General features: G+C 43.3%; 1 protein-coding gene across 6 annotated transcripts in view; it reads left to right on the plus strand.

Annotated features, from left to right (window-relative positions):
* The window catches only part of nrxn2b (neurexin 2b), a 690784-nt gene that overhangs the window by 626622 nt on the left and 41172 nt on the right, over positions 1–22990 (plus strand). For all 6 annotated transcript variants that reach the window (XM_047590093.1, XM_047590084.1, XM_047590056.1 and 3 more), the window contains one exon: positions 12710–12881. In XM_047590093.1, coding sequence (XP_047446049.1) covers positions 12710–12881 — 172 coding nt within the window. The remainder of the gene's footprint in view (positions 1–12709; positions 12882–22990) is intronic.

Raw genomic sequence — 22990 nt, forward strand, 5'->3', positions numbered from 1 at the left:
TCACAAAATGCACCACCGCTGCTTTCAATCGAAGGAAGTTTGGTACCATAAGAGACGGAAAGTGAGGGGAAGAAAACAGGTGTGGTACTTATTTATTTATTTTTTTCTTTTTTAAGTTTGGAGCGCAAAAGGAAGCAAAGAGATAAGAGAAGGGAAAAAGATGAGGCGAGGACATAAAACAGAGAGGAGTAAAAAACGACGGACACAGAAAGCTCTTTGCTCTTGATTTCGTCCGAAGGTCACAGTCATTCCCTTCGATTTCGGGCCGTCTGCCTGCCTGCCTGCCTGCCTGCCTGCCTGCCTGCCTCGCCTCCCTTCAACGGAGACGAACGCGAAGCACAGACACACTCACCAAAACAAGACATTAATACGAACGTCTCACCCGTAGCTGCACACAAAGTCACACAGTCAAAGTGTAACAAAAAAAAAGAAACATCAAAAAGAGAAAGGGGAAAAAAAAAGGAATAATGTTCCGTTTCGCCTTTTTCTCGCGGTGTATGCTCGAGCGTGACAAATTGTTTGCGCAAACTGTAGATGAAAAGAGACAGCGTCGTCTCCTCCGCTGTCTGCCTGTCTGTCTCAGCTCCGTTCTATCTCAGTAAGCTCTGCTATTTTCTCAGCAAAACGGCATAATTTCTCTTGTTCGCTCCCCACAGGTTTTTTTGTTGTTGTTGTTTTGCTCATTCGCTCATTGTAGTGGCACAATTTACCAACATATTGTAGCATACAGTAAAAAGTAATTATTCGCCCAGCTATGGAAAGAAATCAGTTTGAGGACATCTTGATCAGCTGCAGGCGACAAGGCACTCAAAGTCGAGGTCTTTGTGTGTCCGTTCAGTACCTTGTCATTAACTCTGTGTGCAGCCTCAGGTTAGTTTAGAAAATGGTCTTTTTCTACATGCCTTCTTGCTGCTCACTCTGGTTTTTTCTTTCTGGATTGATGGATTCAAAACGGCCCTGACTGGTCTCATGTTGCTTGCATTGGTCAAATTGACGTTTATTTTTTCATTGAGACACTTGTGACTTTGGAGCCGGGGTCTGATCAGTACGATCCGAGGGTGGAGCCACGATGTGGATGACCCGACCACACTTCCTCCAGGCATCACAGTCCCACGGAGTGGTTGCCATGCTAACTTGTGGTCGCCATTATGTCATGTTCTGTTTTTATCGGGTCAGATAACGAAAACAAAACTTATCCACCAAATTGACACTTGAACATACATCGTTATGTTAACTACCTAAAATGACCATCTAATTATATGATAAGTCCCATTCACTAACATGGAGGAGGTGGTGCTTATGACCTATACTGCACCCAACCACCAGGGGGAGCGATACTTTCAAGGGCAGCAGAGCCATATGTAAGAGAGAGTGTGGCCAACTCAAACCATAGGCGATATTTTTGCTACATCGGAGGGAAGATTATACAGTGTAACTCTTTGCTATGTTGAAATAAATGTCTTGTTTTTACCATTAATGAGCTGTAAATGTTATTGCCAACGTCTGTCAATATGTAAAAGGCCCTCACTTAATTGTTCCAGCGTTTAATTACTTTAAATATCTTAAATGAGCCTGTAAAATGCTTTGTAGCCCAATCACCTCATCAGTCATGGAGCTGTATTTACCTTCTCCTTGGTCTCCCGTGTTCATCCATCGCTGTTAAAAGAAAAATTATAAATACTCAGAAATAATGAAAATTAAACCAGTCTTACTATTATTTAGAGCTAATGTTATCATTATAACATTAGCACGCTAGCCATAATAACTCAGTAGTGATCGAAGCAAAGTTACGTGTCAATTAAATTTGTCTATCTACATGGACATAAATTACATGCTCACGTGGTTTTCACATTATATATGAGGGTAGCTGCTATTTTTTCTAAGCCTTTAGTCTAGATAACTAGCTAGCATAAGGTTTGGTTAACTTCAGACTTTTTTGAGATCAAGGAACACGTTAATGATGGTATTACTATATTTTTCTTCTATAAAATCTTAACAAACGTTAAAGAGAGACATTGATATGTACCCCACTTAATAGGGAGAAATCAGTTGACACCTAGTTCTTCCTTTTAATCTTCTGCTCCCATAACTTTCTCCATTTTTGTTCACTGGGGTGAAGCGGTGGAGCTGTGGCATATTTCAACTTTTCATCCAACTTTATTCTCTGTTATTACCACTTCTCTATGCGTAAATAGCGGTTAGCTGTATCTAATACATCTATGTATGTACGGCTCTGAGGCGCAGCTCCATCGTCCATGGTTTTGACCCAGGTCCAAAGTTTTCCCGCGCAAATGTGTCCACATCAGGATTTTTAGAATGGGACATCTTACAACATTTTGTTGTTGGATCAACACTGCACTGTTAAGGGTTTATTTATACCACCATTCATTTTATTTGTGCCTTGTTGCGGCATCAAGCAAGGCAGACAATTAATACCGTGCCACAGAATTAACCCATACAATGTCACAAAGGATTATTATTGCACAACGCCACCAAACAAAAGACGGATTACGCGCACTATTCAAGGATTCGACTATCTCATTTCACAGGTTGCCGAGTAGATTTATGCTGCCAGGCGGGAACGATCCACAAACGCCATTTTTTTTTTCGCGGCCTTCTCTCCGTCGGCCGCGGACTCTTTTTCCTCTCAGATCGCTCACGAGAATGCGCGGATCAATTTGATTCAAGCAAACTCATGTGAGCAACTCCAGTCAACATGGTAATGAGCCTCCGGGGAGTAAAAGAGCCGATGACGAGGGAAGGCAGATTAGAAAATTGAGAACAAGGGAGAAAAAAGGGAAAAGGGAACACGACAAAGGGAGACATTTTATAATGGAGGACATCCGAAGGTGAGGCAACAGACACTTGTTGTCGAAGAAAGAATAATATTTTAAAACCTTTATTGTTATAATTGAAATAAGCAAATGTCTGAAATTTGACTTTCGGAGATAGCAAAGATGCAATTACTGGTGCTTGAGTGTCTAATAGTTTTATAAACCTGATAAAATGTCATCTCAGTCATCAGTTATTGCTTTGCTTTGTCAGTATAATGAGGTCTGGTGGCAGATACGAGGATTACAGCCATATCTTAGAGTTTAATGAATAGATGAAGGATTATGCGGAACTAGTAAAGGCGAAGCATAATTGAATACAAAAAAAAAGGGGATAAATCGACATGCATGGGAAACCTTATTGGTCTTGTAAGCCTCTTTGTCCCGTAATAAGTCACCCAAACTGACAAATATCTGCCAGTGTCTGGGCTGGGCCTGCCAGGGCTTTTGGTAAAGCAGTGACTGAGTGGGTGGATGGATGGACATTGATTGCAACCACCACAGTGACTTGAGATCTTTTTCCGGCTTTGCCTGAAGGAAAACGCCCCAGCAGCTTAGGTGCCGTGGCTCCAAACCCTGCATAATTTCTTTTTGCGCCCTTTTCTTTCTTCATTCTTCGTTCCCTACTTCTTCTACTTCTTACTAGGGGTGGGCGATACCAAGTAAATATAAGGCTAATATCGCCGATACTGATACCAACACCGATGCCGATATCTTTTCTTGAAATATCATGATCATTGAATAACTTAGTAATTTTCACAAGAAAAAGGAACAATATCACAAAAATATAACCAAAACAATGTAAGTAACAATTGGTATTGATCCGATACCAATACTGGTCTTGGTATCGATACTATTGATATTTAGATCGATACACCCAGCCCTACTTCTGACTGCCCTCTTCCATTACTGCTCGCTCCTGTAGCGCTTTTGTTCATCGCCGTTCTCCATCTCCTGTATGTCCTACATCCATCTCCAGTTAGTGGCTTGAAAGACCTGACACAAAACATCTTTGCTCTCTGAAGCGTTCTTTTTTTTTCTTGTGCATCGTGATACGTTTTAGCTGTTTTAACAACTCTCTTGGCGTCAAGAGAGACAGAGTTGTAAATGATGATTCTATTTATGCCCTTACGTGGCGTATCACCTCTCGAATTTATTCATTTATCACATGACAAGTCGGTAAAAAAGACTCACCGGCTAATCTTGTTGGATTCCTTAGATTTATCACTATATTTTTAAATGGGGGAACGCCAGAACTGAACATAAAGAACATAAACAAAATGAAGAAAACAGAATAGACTTGAAGGAAGAGGGGTTAGAGGTGCTTTTATCTCACCGAAACTGCGCATTAGTAAGATTCCAAAGCGCCCGTGGTCTGAGCCTGCCTTCGCTCGGTGCTCAGTCATTTATTACAGCCACTCGAATCGATGTGTTTATATGAAAAATGGATCTAATATCATCTGTGCAATGTGAAAGGTGTCCCCAGCAGTGACAAACCAATTGAGAGTCAACACCCGGCACCGCAGATCATTTAAGCTCCACATACCTTTATAGCTATCTGTCTTTATAATTCAATAAGTCTGCGTTTTTGTTTACGGCTTGTTACACACGGCCCTAGGAGCAGTCGGTACAGGTTTAAGTAAAAGAAATTAACAACAAAATCAATTTTTATCCGTGGAATCGCTGCGCTCGTTCGATTGAGCGAATCCGGCTGCGTCACGTGACCTGATGACAAATGACTGAGCGGCAAATAACTCAGACGGCTCGAGAATAATATGATTTTTCCAATAATAGAGGTGTGAGTTTTATCGTTTAGATGACTGGTGACTGGTTTCAGTTGGCAGTCAGACACAAAGCAAGAGCCGACCCCACTTCACCTTTTGTGCAATCGTTTGGATCCCAGCCACAAATCCCTGTGTCTGTGTGTGTTTTTGTGTGCTCTCAGCGGTTATGTAAACAAGGCTGCGGTGTGCGGCGGGCCTCGGCGTTACCTCGCTCAAGGACGTTCCCATGTTTGCATACTAGTGTGTGTCGATAGCGAAAGCAGGCCGGACTCAGACCTACAGGTGCAAGTGGTCGTTGCGCTGAAGGACGCCATCCATCATCAGTCTCGGCGGTGCCCACTGTGTTTGTGTGAACTCACCTTGCACTGTAGTTTTCTAGTGCTTGTTCCAGGCTGACCCACGGTGAATGAAATGAGCATCGGCGCTGGCCGACAACATCGTTGGGATCATGGAGGATGATGCTGCGGCTGATTTATTTTTTCCTTCCCTCTTTCTCTTTCTTTAACGTGAATGCTGTTTTGGCTCGCTGCCACTGTGTACGTGAACTCTGGCACGGGTAGGCGAGCCCTGATGGGAGATTGAGATCCAGACACAAGCACTCGCCCACCCCACATCTGTCCAAGTCATTGATTTCTTTTTATTTATTTATTTATTTTTTTAATGAGATCTGATTCACCACCGGAGCGGGCCACTCATCAATTTTAGGTGTGGGAAGGGACAGATGGACGGATGACCCTGACAGCTGCCGAGAGAAAAGGAAAGAAGGGTTGGGGTGAAGGAGGTAAGGAGGGAGGGAAGAGGAGATAAACTGTTACAGACCCCTTCATGGTCTACGTCACTGTGACGTCACAACGCTGGAGCTGGAGGCAAAAAAGAGGCAAACGCTGTCACTGTCAACAGTGAAAATGTCGTCTTGCTGTGTTTTTGGTGCCAAAAAAACACTAGCATGAAGTTTAATTACATACCAGCCACTGCCAGTCGTAGACAACTTTGGTTTGGCTTTGGCGATTAAAAGAAAGGACTGAGTGAGACAATCAACAACAATGCGCACACTTAGATAAGATTAATATGTAATGCATCATCAGTTTCTCCCTGGATCACGTAAAGTTAGACTAAATTGTGAGTGAAATTATGTTAATCATTATTTGGGGGATTCTTGTTACAGGTTAATGCAAATGCTAACTGCTAGCTAACGCAACATTAGTTGTATGTTTCAGGGTGTCCAAGCAGAAGTTGCATTTACAGCGTTACCCTCCACAGTGGTTCCACTCATGTCTTGTAATATCTTTGTTGGAGAGGCTTCACTTGATAAAGACAGACCAGACTTCGTCCCCTTTGTGTCCTCCTTTGGTCAAATCGTCCATCCAGTGAGTGAGAGTGTAGGGGTTGGTGAATATAGTCCCATCAGTCAGAGTCAACTGTTTAAACTAACACTCACATTCTCTGGGAGTGAGTGTATTAGTATATTCTCTAAAACATACATTTTCTTTGTTTATTCGTACCAACTATGCTAACCGGCGTTTACAAGCTATTGTGTTTGAGATGTTTTGCCTCCACCTAAGCCCCGCCCCTCAAAAAACATCACACTGTTTACAAACTGTGAAGGAGTCTATTAAGATGTGTGTTTGGGGTGTGGCTCGATCAAGGTGACTGCGGCGCATCTCGGCAAACACATACAAATAAGTTTAGCAGAAATAGGGAGAAGGTGCGGTAAATGAAATCCTCTCCTATTTGCTCAAATCGAAACGACACACACACACACACACACACGTGGCTCGACTGTAATGGCCTTGCGTCACTGGAGGTGAATGATGACAGGGAGAGACACGAAATCTGAGAGCCAGATAACAGCTTCTTGATTCAAAATGGCTCCTGGGCCCCCCCTCACCCACTCCTTCTGTCACACACAAACGCTTAAAAACGCAGAGAGGACGGACACTGGCTGATTTAGCCGAGTCTACACGTTATGCAACCGCCTATTTCTTTTTTTTTCTCCTTTTCTTACATAATGCTGCAGCTTCCGAGTGGAAGATTAGCCCAGCTGTACTGCTCTTCTTCTCGTAGCAGACGCCACAGCCGATCGCCTCTTGCAGGCGTTACGCGTAGATGCTGACAAGCTGATTAGCCCCCCCACTCCCCACACCCCACCAACAACAAAAAAAAAAAAGTAGATGCATAGGATGGAGGCTCAGCTGCAGAAGCCCGTGGGGTATTTTAGGAAAATGTTCACAGATTTTAATGTGGGGCCGCGAAACATTAAAATTAACATTAATGCACGGAGTTGACACACGAGCAGAAATGATTTGCCCGGGCTGCATGTGAAATATTAATCTGCCCTCCACCACGTAGCCGTGTCAGATGTACATACGCATCTACATCATAATTGATTGCTTTCCATAGGGGCGTCCAGTAAAAGTCTATTTATCATTCATTACTATGTCCACGCTGCTCCGCTGGCTGATGCATAAGCTAATAAATACTCATAGCCTACTGGCGTGTCAAGTTAAGCTCAAGCAGACGCGGGCTGCGATAGATCATTATCGGGGGCAGGGTGGGGACGAGAAAGGAGCCGATGAATGCTTCGCGTTTCCAGCCGCCCACGGGACTCTTAATATGAAGCCTGTCAAACCGAATAATCGGCATCAGCGAATTCCTGAACTGGTCAGCCATGTTTCGGTCTTCTTGGGGCGAGTTGATACAGCAGAAATGCAAAAATAACCTCGAGCGATCCAAACAACAGCCGAGCCTCGCTGAATCCAGCCCGTGCCGTCATCTCTTTGTTGTTTCTCTCTTACTAATTTGCCTGTTTGCGCATCGGATCTAAGGAAGGAAACACGGAGAGACTTGTAGGGGTTGGTGGTAGTGGTGGTGGTGGTGGTGGTGGGGGATGCAGATACATCAAGTAGCTGTAGGCTGTGTGAGAGAAGAAGCGGTGATTGAGAAGTCTGTTAAGAAATGAAACAAATCCGACAAAAATGCACTTGCATTCCGCTTTTGTCTCCCCCCCCCCACCCCTCCCCTCTCTTAATTGACTACCAGTGTGCGCAAAGGATGTAGCGAACGAGATCTCGACACCTTCAAAAGGAGCTTTGATCTCGAAGCACCTTGAGGCCCCGGAGGATCATCAAGGTTCCCCGTGTCCTTTTATCGCGCAGTGTTTCTCTCTGCCCCTTGCTCCTCCTCCTCCTCCTCCTCCTCTTTTTTTCGCTCTTCCTCTTCTGCTCGACGCGATCAGCGAGAGGCTCTCTCTGAGGCTGCCTGATAACCCTGATATACGCACACACACACAAGCCGACTGCAGCCCCCCGGCCTCATTCTCATTCCGCTCTCGACGGCAGCATTTACCTCGACGCACTCTCGCGCGCTGCAAGGTCATGTTGGAATATTTCAGACGGAAATGCTCTCCGTATTCGAGAGCTGCTCTTTCTCTTTCTCTGCTGCTGTTGCTGCACAGGAATCACAAGCCAATTTTCTTTGTCTTTGAGGAAGAGGAAGGAAGTGGAGAGTCTAATCAAAGAATTACACAAACTTTTTTTTTTTTCCTGTTATTGAAACCCCATCAAGTACTCAGCAGTTTTCAGCAATGAAAACATATTTTCCATGGTACTGAGGACAACAGGTTGAAGACATAAGACGGCGTTTATTTATCCCACGTATGGGACATTACCTTGTCACAGTAGCGCAGAATTACGTAAAAAATGTGTACAATAAACAATATTAAATTTTAAAGAATGTACAAAATATACAAGAATACAACAGCACTTTGACAGTCAGTATATACAGTGCTAAAAAATTGGAATATAATATAATGTGCATGGTAGGCAAAAAAAAAAAAAAAAAAAAAAGCAGATTATTGTGCAAAAATAATCTTTAAAAAGGACAAAACAGGTCTCAAACACAAATCTCAGTTTGTGGTTGAATAATTCTTCAGATATTTAAGAGGAAATATTTGAACAATCTTTTTTTTTTGCACACATAGCTCTTTATTAATGATGTTGGATACCACCGATTTTCTCTATGATCCGATACTGAGTAAAACTCCGGCTGGTATCGGTGATACTGATCTGATACTTTGTGTAAATACACATTAACGTGTCTGGTAAACCTAAAAACAAGTAGTGTATTTCAAATCATAGCTTCATAAAGAATACATCAGAGTAATTTATTTATTATAAACTCTGATGTATATTGAGGTAGTGGCCTCATTTTCTACATAGCCCAGCTTATACAACAACAGAAAAAACAGAGGCACAATCACACTAAATATGTGAAAATGCTGTAATGAAAAAAAAAACAAAAAAATAAGCAAGTAAAATAAGACCATTAAAATAGATGATTATTTAACTCTTAAGAACTACTATAAAATGTAAAATGAAAACTTGCATCTTAGTCATCTCTGTGCTCTCCTCTTCTGTCCTCTTCATCATAAACGCCTCATATCCTGTGTTGTGGTTTAACCTGAGTTTGTGTTTCACAAGGTTTGTTGTGTTGCCACAACTCAATAGTTTAGTCACTTTCCACTGTGTTACTACATTACCTTGAATGACTGAATAATCAAAAGTATCGACATTTTGATTTGAAAGTCGATTCTAAAGCATAAAGGCCTGATATCTTAAGTGTTGATATTTCAGTATCGATACGCACATCACTACTCTTTATTCTCTCCGGATAAAACCGCTCTCTTTGAAACAAAAAAAAGAAACAAAGTTGAAGCCGATTCTTGGTACGTCTTTCAAACCTCTACCACCTTAGAAACTCCTCCTCAGGCGGTAGAGATTTAACTCATATGTAATTGAAAATGAATCTTAAATATAGTCGAGCTCTTTCCCCCTCTAGTCTAGAGAGGACCCCCTACCTGTGCCACAGATTGACCCACAGAAGGGAAAGTAAGATGAGCCAACCTCTAGATCCAAGAGGCAGAACGTTAACATTTTCACTCCCGACATTAGCCGACAGCTGCAGCAGATTAAGGACGGCTAAGCGGTAGTTGAGAAGCGGCGGTATTTAAAGAGCAGAGCAGCCGGGGCTTATTGTAAGTTACCTACCAGTCCCTTCATTTCAATGTTGCAGGCATGACTGCTCCCAGTCATTCAAAGATATTTTTCTTTTTTTTTTTTTTAGCCGCTCTGTTTCCAGAGATATGTTCGCTTAAGGGAAATGGCCATTAAAATGTCATTACCGCCTCACTAAAATCATTTTTTAAGAAAAAAAAAAAGAAAAAAAAAACTCCAGTTCCCAGCGGCTTCCCACCGTAATGGGCTCGATACATTCCCTCAGCACGGCGAAGAAACCCTAATGTTGCGGAACACAAATGCTAATCTCTCTGTAAATATCACTTGAATTCACTCTCCCTTCTGCTTTTCAGTCGTAATAGCGCGGATTCATTTTGCTTTGCCCCGGCAAATTAAATTAATTCTCCAAGCAAAGGTGTTGTGATTATTCTAAGCTTCCTAGCGTGTGGGCTGTAATGGAGATGATCCTGGCATTTCTGCTCAGTCCAGGAGCCTTTTTCCCTCACCCACTCCATTTGGTTTCTCTTTTTTTTCTCTTCTTTTTGCTGTTGTATCTCAAAGGTATCAAAAGTCAAAGCTTTGATTCAATTTCCATTCATGTGTGCCTGGCTAATCCTTCCGTATTCATATTCATGTCTTTGAACCTATATTGGATTTTGACGTGCATGGGGAGAGTCAGTCATGGGGTCAGTCCGTAACATAGATCAGTTGCCTAAGAAGCAGGAAGTCATTTGAGACGCTCGTGGCTCTTCGTGGAGCGTGAGATCATCTGTTGAGCAGTGGATCGAGGTCAGTGCCCTGAGGAGCTCCTCCGGGTTAGGCTCACTTAGGATCTCCACGCTGGTGTCTGTTTCCTGCTGGCACCTCTGCAACATTAATCACCAGCATGTCCGCCTGCACCCCTATCTGAGCATGCTCAATTAATATCCTAATCACGGCCGTCGTCGGTGCATAGCCATAATGTGGCCTATACGCCGCCAAAGAGCGTTTAGGATGCACATAAATTCGTCTTATTATACTGATCATTAACTTACTGTACAACCTCTGCACTTATTTACTCAATTAACTGGCTATTTAAAGTTCTGTTAACATTAGGGTGTTTTATTTTCTTTTTTAAAATGCTTAATCGGCCATGAATAATGGAAAACCGCCGCGGGCCGAAACAGCCGCGCGCTTCACCTCCGAATATATCAGCGTATGGAAAGTGGCAAAATAAATGCACATTGCTAATGAGATAATGGGATCAATGGAGTCGTAGCTGCAGCCAGTGAGGTAGTGAAAATGTGACCTATCGTGACAGCCGGGAAGTGTTCTTGTCTGTGGTATGGGCAGAACAAAACTGCAGCAGAGGATTTAGTGCCAGACAGAGGAGTTGTCTGTAATGGTGCTGTCTCTCTCTCAGCCTTGTTCTGTGCCTCATTCTCAGACTGTAACTCTGTAAATGACTTTGACCTTTCCCGGGACTGAGGACAGGAACCATAGAGGGAGAGGGGGGAGAGATGGCGGGAGAGGAGAGTAGGGTAGGCGGTTGACTGTAATAAACTCGAAGCAGTGGGCGGCTGTCAACACTAATAGATGGGAGAGGGGAGGGGGGTCACCCGGTTGATGAATACTAAAGGTGCCTGAGTCCTCGGCAAGTGCTCCGTTCTTTTACCAGGCTGATGCGCGTGAGATGCGATGCTCACATCGAGGGCCTTTCTGTTCGCTGAAGAAAAATACCGCTTGATTTTTTTGCCATAGCACATCAAAAGAGCAACCGTGTGCGTTAGAAGGGATGGCTACACGCCCGGATGACTGCAATTCTGTGCAATGTAACTGCTGTTCAGCTGAAAGTGCTTCAGTGAAACGCATTCACATCACAGACTGTATATAAATATGGACTCTGTTTTTTCCAGAGATACAGGTCAGGCCGTCTTGCTAGTTTGGAGCCAGAGTCGGATCGGTTCGGTCCAAGTGTGGTTACAAAGAAATGTTGGATTATACACTCACATATTTTTAAAAACAGTTTTTACAACACTCACGCTATATGGAGTGGTTGGTATGGCAACTGTTTTTCACCATTATGTCACATCCTTTTTCTATAGCGTCAAATGCCTAAAACGAAACTTATCCAAAGAATTGACACTTGCATCAACATTATATTGACAACCTAAAATGACCATCCTTGAAAAATAATCATTTGATGTGTATTTTAGTGTTTAGAAGAGGTGCACCTTATGACCTATACTGCAGTCAGCTGGTAGGGGGGAGCTCTACTTGCTTTGGCTTCACTTTTGAAGAGCTGTTCCGCCAGCTGTCTTTGATTCATGTACACAGAGCATTCTTGCAGATGTTTTGCCGATTGTCCAGGTAGCTTCTTCAGTTCTACATGACTGGTGTGTTGAGGATTTGTTTTATAATTAAACATAGTAGTCAAATAAGTGATCTCTTTGTGTTCACTTATTTTGTGCGTAAAAGTTAAATATCCACTAATCCAAAGGTAAATAATATTGACCAACCACTCCTGTGACTCTGCATGAGATAGTTGGCTCCTACGTTAGTGCATTGGTTGCGCAGCGAGCAGTCTGTATTTGCTAGACCCATAGACATAATGAATTATTACGGTGTTTTGTGTACACACACTGACCCACGCAAACAAAATGCATGTTAGCAAGTGCCTTTTATTGGGCAAGTTACCATATATGTCACTTATAGGTCACTTCGTTGACCTTGATTATCTACATGAAAATGAAAATTTTTGAGAAATTTCTTGACGTCTCGATGTGTCCATTTTATCGACTTTCCAGTCTGAATTGAAATTCAAATGAACGAACGGTACATGGATCGACCCTACAGCCTTTACAATGAAGGGGTGGGGCCTGGTGTAATTTTTTTTTTTCTTATGGGCCCCAAAATTCCTGGCAGCACCCCTCGCAGAAGTATTACATTCCAAAGCAAAGCGGCGAATCTATATATTATGTTCAAAATGCACAAATACCATTTAAAGCAGGAGGTTAAGCTTGGACTCTCGGATCAAGAGTGGATCTTCTAGATTTGGTGGACTCTTCTCACAGTCCTCTCTGTCTTTCTCTGTATTTTTCAGGAACGGGGAAAGATCGGCGTGATCTTCAACGTGGGAACGGACGACATAATCATCGAGGAGAGCGCGGTGATGGTGAGCGACGGCAAATACCACGTGGTGCGATTCACACGCAGTGGCGGCAACGCCACACTACAGGTGGACAACCAGCCCGTCATCGAACGTTTCCCCACAGGTAGGAGCAAGGGGCCCTCATCCATGAGCCCGAAGGAGGGAGGGAAGGAGGGATGGAGCAATCAGCATTTGATTAAAACCTTCACAGTGTCGAATGTTCGGATAAGCTGAATAACACAGTGGAGAGAGACATAAAAAAGAGACCTCTGGAAAAGAAATTTTGATTACTTCAGCCTTTAGTGTCCCTCTAAAAGCGATTCTTCTAAAGAAACACATTCTGGTTTATTTATCGAGACATTCATATTCGAGATTGCTTGTATTATTCTGGGTGATTAAGCCAGGTTCTGGTCTAAGAGGCAGGATGAGCAAAACAGTCTTCCCGAGGCAAGCAATCTCCCATCCAAGAGCGTCAGCTCTCTGCAGTTAGTACACCATCGTAGCTCCTGGCACTGAATGTAGACCTCCTGAATGTGCTTGCAAATATGCAAATCCGTCAGGTGTGGCCATTTTTAGGCAGGACACAGAGGGAGGACACTTCACGCCGGGAAAGTAGGTGGAGGTGTTTAGAAGTCATGCCTCGGCTTCAAGATAAACACACATGCAGCATCTTCACAGGCTTCAAACGAGGGCGACCGCCCGGTGAGTCGCTGCTGGGGAGTGTTGCTAATTCCCCTGCTCGCTGTTTAACTGTAATGATGGTATGCTATTTTGGCCGGAATTATGAGGCTATTTTTGGTCGTGCAGAGGCTCTCTCTTAATTTCTCTCTCCAGTGTGTTTTTCCTCATACTTCATGGTTGTTCAAAGGAAGACGTTTAGTGTTCCCATCACATGTTTGCATTTAGCAAACAGCAGGTGAAAGTCGGACTCTTCTCTATCGCCTGCGTCAACGCTCGTGTGGAAAAATGAGTAGCACATATTGCCAATGCCTATTTATTTATTTATAAAGACATTTACTCTCCGTATCTGCTTTTTAAATCCTTCACATAATTCATAACTTTTAACTCTCAGGTTAGGGTTACGGTTAGGGTTAGGGTTAGAGTTAGAGTTACAGTTCGGGTTGGAGTAAGGGTTAGGGTTAGGTTTGGTCCTTTTGAATTCATATTTTCATTTAGCAAAAACATCTACTTCATTAATGAATTTTAAGTCCGCCGACACTCACAATAGCCTCCCTTTACATGCTAAGTCAGGGTTCTTTAATGGATTTCAGGCCAAGGATCCCCAAACTGGTGGAGAGATTAAGTAGGGACCCCGGCCTACTATATGTGTTCTATATCAAACCCAGCCTAGTGCCGTTCATAACAAACATATAACAAAAATATTTTGCTACCCCCTGTTGAAGACTTATGTGCTAAGTTTGTGTGTTATATTAAGGCCTTTGTTGTCAATGTTTACTATTGATTTTTTAGTGTTTAGTGTTTAGTGGGACGTACCTTGAATAAGCCCAGTAAGGCTTTTTTTTTTGTTGTTTTTTTTTTGTTTTTTTACCTCTCTGAATACAAAATTAGGATGCTGTCTGACTTGTAAATCTCCATTCCTGCCGAAGTGGACGTGTCCGTCTCCATTGTCTAAAGGCGCCGCCATTGTTTCACTCAGCTGGGAGAGCGCCGCTAATGTGGCCCTGATATTTGCTCTCTTTGACACATAGCGCGACGGGACCGTGACATTCTCTGTCACAGCGGTGATCCCGTATTTTGAGGCTTTGTTTTGGCTTTTCGAGAGGAGCGTATTCTCCCGCTCATCCATCAGCACGGTGAGACCGAAACCTGGGAGGGGGGAGGGGGGGTGGAAGCGCCCTGTGACAGTTCACTCTTTTCAGCTGTTATTATGATGGAAATGCAGCCCTTTTCCCCGCTAACGCACGAGCTCCGCGGAGGGCCCTTCATCTAACAATAGCGCGAAAAGTAACGGCGTAGCAGCCTGTTAGCGTCGGCAAGCGAGTGTCATCATCCAGATCTGTGTTTTGTTTCATCGAGAAACATTAATGCGCAGCCCATATTGTATTCCTTTTATTCCTCTTCCCTTCCGCCCTCCTTTGCCGCTGTTGTTGTCCTCATCAAACGCTCCTTTCCTTTTCCTCCGCCGATCAAGAATTGACGAGCGTTATTTTGTTGTTGTTTGTTAGTTTATCCAACGCGTTTTTTGTTTGCCCGTCTGAAGTTATTGGGACTAAGGGAAGGAAATGGATGGAGATGAGAGCGGGGGGAGAACTGCTTTGATTCATTTATGTGTGCTAGATACACTCAAACTATTTTTGGACGCCCGCTTTGAAGGCTCCGGTCGTCACCGTCGTCGTCTGGTTGGGGCGGCGTCCTAGGGAAACCGAGATGTTACGCATTAGGAAAGCAAAACCTCGGATGGGGCGCGGGAGGGGAGAGGGGATTGCAACATCCTAACTGACACGCAGGAAATAAAAGAGATTGCGGATGTATTTTGTGGAGAGGTGAAAAAATAAAGGAGCTCCCTTGTCGACACGAGTTCCTGTGACCCAGATTACAGATGTCGCCGTTCTCTAAATGGGGCAAAACACTCTTTGCTCACGGTTTCAGAATGTATCCAGACCCACCTCATTTCCTCCATTGCTTACATTATGCAGTATCACTGTCATGTTGTCCCAGTAGAACACTAAAATCATCTTAAAGTGTCCCTGTAACCAGATTTTAGGAATAAAATGGAACAAGACGCCATGAAAGACGCCTCCAGTGGGGGTTGCTCTTAACAGGTGCCACATTTGTCTGGTCCTTCTAACAAAACATGGAAGTGTGGTTTCCTGTGAAGTCTCCCACCCCAAAGGGATTGTTCCGACCCACATTAGACAGCCTAAAACTTTGTGCAAAGAATTACACAGATTCTTCCTCGGCTCCTAAACTCCCAGGGGCGGAGGAGGATGCTAGAGATTAAAGGAATGTGTCACCTGTCACAAGAAAGACAGTAACAGGTTGTCTTTGTGTATCCTCTCTTGACAAACTGTAACCAGGGCCTCAGTCCAAACATGTCTGTTAGATTCATTAGTGTTTGTGTCCCTTTACCCACGAAGCCTCCATTAAGGCCCAGGCTTGCCAGCAGCGGACTTATAAACAGAAGGCCATTGCGAGGTGATGATGCAGAGAGACAAGATGTTGACAGCAAACACGGCCGTCACGGGTCAGACGCATTCGACGGCGAAGCAACACGTCTCCTGATGTCCCACGAAGTGATGTTTGTCGTCCCCCGGAGGGGAGCCTGTGTGTCTGTGGATGTCTCGGTGCGTGTCTGACGGCTCATTGTGCGCGTATCATGCTTTTTTTTTTTTTGCTTTTTTTTTTTATTGCATGCCTTTGACGGACAGACAGCAGACATAAAGTGTCAGAGGCGCACCCGGACAGCTAATCCAGTGTGTCAGGTGTCTCCGGTGGGTCCCGCCGCAACGGTTATTGGCGCCGTCCCGGGCTCTCGTATTCTCAAAAGGGCAGGATGGCTCAATAAAAGGATCCGCACGCCACGCTGAGCACCTCAACCTGGTCACAGATAAGCCGGCAGATGTTAACAGCAGCGCCATACGGTACTGTAATTGTACCGTTTCACACTCGGTTCCCTTTATTTACTGGTCATCTGTTGTGAGAAAGGAAACAGAGCGGCTGTGGATAATTATTTAGTCTGCAGTGGATTTAAGAATATTCTTTTCTAGCTGACCAAATCATGCAAAAGAAGGAAAGAAAACAAGCTAAAATAAAAGCTTTCTAACGGCAATAAACTGGAAGCCTTGAATTATATAAGTAGAACACATCTATGGAAGTTGTCTATGACAGATTGGACAAGCCCTTTCCCCCAAGACCTTTCTGAAGTGGTGATCTGTCTTCAGTTTACTACATCGTCCTTACACCTGACCCCAAAATCTGTATCAAGAAATGTTGCAGAAGTGCAACTGGAAAGTTTCTTGAAGACATCTCATCTTAGGAGCTTCGTCAGTTCTAAAGGACTGGTGGGGAGATGGAGATTAAATATGTGTAGGTGTAAAACATTGACCGTTTAACCTTCTGAGACTTGAGCTTTTCTTTGGTATTTATTATTAATTTCTCCATTTCTCTTCATTTGGGATTAGTTGGACCTAAGAACTATAAAAACTCATCTTTGAACAATTATCTTTGAACAGGAAGTAGTTTCTTTGGGGGGGGGGGGGGTGTCCTCATGTGTGGACATGGGGATTGTTTCACTCAATAATATATAACTGTTAAATATAAAACTGTGAAACTGTTAATTTTCATGTCTGAACATTGCTGTGCAAAAGCAGAATTGCAAATCACGAAGTCCCAGTGTCCTCGATTGAGGATTTGCTAACTAGTAAAGTTATAGCTTGTTACTATTTATGGATTTTGCGTGTCATAATAAACTAGAAAAGTTAATAAGCGTAAATTTATACATTAAGTTAAAACTCAGAATTTGTCCACTTTTGTTATGTGATCAGCTGTAGAATGAATCCGCTGAACTGGAGATGCCATGTCTTCAAGAAACAATGCCTATTTGCCCTTAAGAGTATGGCGAGTGGCTAACGTTGGTTAATGTTTGCGGTTTGCAAAATTTACGGATACCTGGCCTCAGTTAGATTACATATAGATTTTGCAGCAAACAGAATTTTACTGCACAGCTTCTAAAGGCATAACATACTGTATGTTTCCTCTTGCAAATTTAAGGTCACATTTATTTACACCTTTACTTGTTGAGCACTAGTGTCTAATGTTATGAAACGCTTTTGTTTTTCAGTATAACTGATTAGTCACACTTTTTTATAGCAGAGTTTGGTAACAGCACTGCAGAGTGTATTTGACCTTGCTAAATGCCAAAACATAAATAAATGGTTATTTTTGTTTTTCAGCTGAATTTCTTTCTCTGAACTAAAATATATGTATTGATATATCTATAAAAGTAACATGAATACACTCTCTCCCCTTGTGTGTTTTTTTATTTTGTTTTGTTTTGTTTTTCATTAGTTATTCTTGACGAGCAGAGTGTAGCGGTTAGCATTAATGCCTCACAGCCAGAAGGTTAGGGAGCTCGTTAGGTTAATTGGTGATAGACTGGCGTTCTGACTACGGTGTATCCCACCGCTCGCCCAGTGACAGCTGGGATAGACTCCAGAGTACAAGCGGTTACAGAAAATGAATGAATGTTATTTTTGACAATCAATCATGAGTCACTTTTTATTTCCTCCCGTTCTCTGCTGAGTCTGGAAAGAATTGCTTGGTTTATTCCATGCTGCTCAATTAAAAACTAAATGAATTTGTAATGATGAGTTTATATATACAAATAAAAATCCCCTAATTGTGCAAATCTTACCATTGTTTCTTAAGCTTGGTTTATATCTCTAACTACAGGGCTAGTGTCACCAACACCGATACTGATACCGATACTTTTTTCTTGCAATGCCGTGATCATTGAATAACTTTAGAATTTTGCCTTTAGTTGGTCGATTATCATAAAACATAGGACAAATATGTTTACAAAAGTATCGATTACACCAAGCTATGGTATCAATACTATCGATATTTAGATTGATACGCCCAGTCCTATGCACGTAGCCAACACGGTGTGAGCCATTTATACTTGTCCGGTCCTCCGTCACTCTGTAACACCACCCAAACACTAGTTGGCACTCTGTCTTTTCTTGGTTAATTTTTGTTTCTACTTCCTGGTTCACTTTCAACAATGGCGACGAGTCGTACAAACGCTTGTATCTCCGAACCTCCTCAGTTAACCTTTCCTCAATGCGTCCATCTTTATTGATCCAAAACAATCAATTAGAAAACTGGCGGAGATGGAGAAGCAGCGAGTAATACTAAAGCTGAAACATGCGACTGCCGAGCGGACCAATCACAGCTCTTGATGCGTAGCTACATATCTGGGGAGGCGCACGTCAGGCTGCGGCGTTAGGATCTGCGTAGAGTCTGGGCTGATTCCGTAGCTGTGGCATGAAATTGGCTCCTTATAATCTCTGCTTCACCCCTGTACTGATCACAGCGCTCAGGCGCTCAGAGGAGAGGTCAGATTTAGAGAGTGGTGGCCTGCTACAGCATTAATCCCCATCTTACCAGGAGCCAGCCGCCTTTTCCTGAAGAATCAGGCCAAGAAAAAGAAAGGACTCGGACACAAAATGTGGAAGAGAGGTGTATTTTTTTTTAGTGTATCCGACATCCTCTTTGCAAATTTCTTTTACATCATAGTAATTCACCACAGTAAATGATGGCATTAAGGAAGGAAGGAGGGGGGTCCTGGACAAATCCATTCATTTCCTGTGGGTTTAAAGCACACTTGGCATTTGGACTTCACCGCGGCACCCCCTGAGCTTTGGATAATCATTACGCGTTTTACTACCGTGGTTATACCGTCACCACCGCGGCTTATTGGCTGTGATCACCATAGTGCCATTACCGACCGACGAGAGAGTGCAGTGTGCTGTCTTTCACCCGCACTTACCGTTTCTTACCCGCTCGTCGGTATTTACAAGCACATCCACAAAAGGGTTGTCACTCTTGGTTCTGACAGGGCTTCATTGAGGAAGAATTAGGAAGAGGAAGTGGTTGTAAAGCAGTGGGTTGAAGGGGGATGACGGCGACGGGGAGGTAGAGTAGAAAAGAATAAAAAGCAGAAAAGTGTCGGGGATGCGTCGCCGGAGGATGATGGATTGACGGTGAAGAAGAATGGATGGAGGAAGAGAAAGAGAAGGGGATGTTTGGTGGTGGTGGTGGTGCTGGTGGTGGGGGAGAGGCGAGATCCGCACGCCTGCTGGAAGTAAGCTACTGTCACCACTGTGATGGATGATGAGGCTTTTCATGTTAGGGAATAATAAGCGCTTCGCAAATTGGATTGCATCACAGCGGGGAAGATGCATACAGCATGATACAGCACACCCTCCACATGGACTGTATTGTACACGAGTAATTTCCTAACATTGCCTGCTTCTTAAAATGCATCCGGACACGGCTGTGTTAATTTTGAGCGGACCAGCTAACACAGCTCGCAAATCAGGGGCAGAAAAAGGAAGAGGAAGAAGAAGGAGTACGAAGCCCGGGCTATTGTCGTTCCCTGTTGTCATTCTGTGAGGCATTTAGAGGATCGGTTCAGCGTGAAGGCTGGCCATTAGAGGGAAGAAAAAGATAGAGAAAGACGGAGATGTGGACTCACAGATGAAAAGGGAGACTCTTTGCGCCGGTGAGGTCAGCGCCAGCTCTTCCGACTGAGCTGTTAAGATGTTCTTACTCCTCAGATAAATGGTGTAAGAAAAGGGGTCAACAAACCTCTCAGCTGTGCTCTTCCCCTCCTCTTTCCCCTTTTTTCATTTTTTTTTTTATCATAGCCTTTATGTCTCTGCTGTTTCACGGCATCCGTCTTCCTGACCTCGCCACGCTGAGAAGAATGGAAAACCAGCCGTGAATGCGCGAGGAGGAAGATGGGCAGCCCAGAAGATCTGCTCCGCTCTCCCCTTTGGCGAAAGCAACACGAGAGCACTCTGAAAGTAGTTACAGAAGCTAAATGTAAGGGGGAGAGCAACAGGATTAAGATAGGAGAGGGGAGTGCTTGGTAAAAAAAAAAAAAAAAAGACAACGAATAAATCACTGGAGGCACAGCAACTTTAGCCGAACATGGACTGGATTTCACTTTACTAGCCTGGGCGTCTGAACTGAAGCAGTCTAGCGTGGCTTTAATGGTCCATCGAGCAGAAGATGACAGACGAGAGTTAGGGCTCACCGGCGTCAGAATGGCAACGAAGGCCGACTGCACCTGCATCGCCTCCGCCGAAAGGTTGCACTTGTAGACACCACAAAGACTACGCTCGACCTCCACTTAATGATCTGTTCCATATCTGTGGGGAGGAAATAACTACTAGTACCAGCAGGTGTCGGTGTATTTGTCCTACGAAAAGGGAAATCCAAAGAGGTAGGACTAGTCGGCCTCTCCTGTATCATAATGGGACCATAGGGACACGGTGGTCCATGCATTCTTCTTTTCAATCATCCGTCAGCTTTTAGAGTTTAGCCTTGGTAGTTATCAACCATGGACAGTCGGAACTGCTCCTCAGAAGTGAAGCCAAACGGAGTCGTATATTAGAGAGAGTCTGGCCAACTCAAATCATGGGCGCCATGTTTGCTACATCGAAGAGTAGATTCTACAGTGAAACCCTGCGTCTTATTTTCACCATTAACGGACCTATAAATGTTATCACCAACATCTGTCAATATGTAATACGCCTTCACTTAAATATCCCAGCGTCTGCTTACTCTAAATATCTTAAATGAGCCTGTAAAATGCTTTGTAGCCCAATCGCCTCATCAGTCATGGAGCTGTGTTTTCCTTCTCCTCAGTTTCTTGTGTTCATCCATCACCGTTTAAAGTTTTAAATTAAAAATGCTAAATACTCAGCAATAGTGAAAACTAAACTAGTTTTACTATTATTTAGTATTATCATTAGTATTAGCATTATAACATTAGCACACTAGCCATAATAACTTAGTAGTAACTGAGGCAAAGTTACGTGTCAATTAAATATGTCTGTCTACATGGACATAAATTAAATGCATTAACTTTAAATCTAATTTTATTCTCTGTTATTACCACTTCTCTATGGATCTAACCATGAAATACGTGACCATCACAGAACAAATCAGCATGGAGGGATAGCTCAGATGATCCATTCCCTAGTTGGAAAGACTCTCTCTAATATATGGCTCTAAAGCCAAAGCAAATAGAGCTCCCCCTGGTGACTGGAGGCTGCGGTCTAGGTCATAGGCTCCACCCCTTCTGTGTTAGCGGATGGGACTTGGGCCAAATTAAAACACTAAAATACACATCAAATAATTTAAATATTTAGCATGTTTAATTTAAAATACTTTTCAAGAATGTTTTCTGTCATTTTAGGTAGTTAATATTTTTTGGATAAGTTGGTTTGAGGTTGGTTATTTGACGCTAAAGAAACAGCATGTGACATGGTGACTACCAGTTGCCATGCCAACTGCTCTGTAAAGCGGTCCTATGGGGAAAAAAAAAAAACTTAAGTCCAGTGTATTAGCCAACATTTCCTTGTAACCAGTGGAAAATAGCGTCAGTTTGGCCAGTGCCAGGAAGTGGGTACGCGTTATCCATATTTGCACAGTCTGTGGTTTCAACAGTGCAAATCATTTATCATTTACAGTTATAATCAAAGTATGAGAGAGTTATGATTATAACATTTCATCAGTCAGATAAAGCTTTGACTAACTTCAAATTGGCGGACAGAAGAAAATCAAATCTACACTAAATTAACACATCAATTGAATATGTGGTTTATTAATTCTTGCAAGTATTGATAGATACAGGCGGATTAAAAGCCAGGCTCTTGTCTAATGATGCATAACGTAACAATGACGCGTGGCTGACATTTGTCATGATTTGGGTTTTTATTATGTTCATTATATTCAGGAGGGTGCAGCAAAAAAAAAAAAAAAAAAAAGGCCACAAGCATTAATGTAAGACAGCCAGCTTAGTCACTTGTCACTGATGACACTTCCCGGCTTGTTCTGCTGGTTCTTATTGGGCCTCTGGTGCTCTGCGACTTCTTCTGATTGGATCTCGCACAGTTGGAAGGTATCTGCAATTATTGGCCTGTGGCTATGGGATGATGGAAAGAGAGAGAGACGCATTGAGGGAGAGAGAGAGAGAGAGAAAGAGAGAATGGGGAAAATAGTCAAGGAAGTAATGATGAGGAGGGAGAGAGTGCGGAGACAGGCAGCTAAGAAGTGCAGATCAGAAACGGGAAAAGATTGCTTTGGGTAATTAGAGAAGTGACAACTTTGATTTCCACATGAGTTAAAGGGGGGGATGGTGGGTGGGTGGGTTGTTGGAGGGAGGGGGCCCAGTCTCGCACAAATCCAACGTGGCCGAGATGAAAGGTGGCGGGGATCCTGTCGAGAATAGAGGAGGTGATGGGGGGAGGTGGGGGGTTGAAAACGAGCCGCCGGATTGATAACCGCCGCATACATGAATGATGAGGTAGCAGCTAAAACAGTTAGATAGCGCGCAGACATGAGCGGTGTATTTACGTTGAACAAAGGAGTGGAGTGGGAGGGTAATTTGCTCTCTTTTTCCCTCGCGGTTCGCACTCGTCGGGAGTCTTTGACTGACGAAAGAAAAAAAAAATCCATCTTATCATGTTAATTCAATCC

This window comes from Mugil cephalus, chromosome 1 (genome assembly GCF_022458985.1).
Source record: "Mugil cephalus isolate CIBA_MC_2020 chromosome 1, CIBA_Mcephalus_1.1, whole genome shotgun sequence".
In the NCBI taxonomy this organism is placed as follows: Eukaryota; Metazoa; Chordata; class Actinopteri; order Mugiliformes; family Mugilidae; genus Mugil; species Mugil cephalus.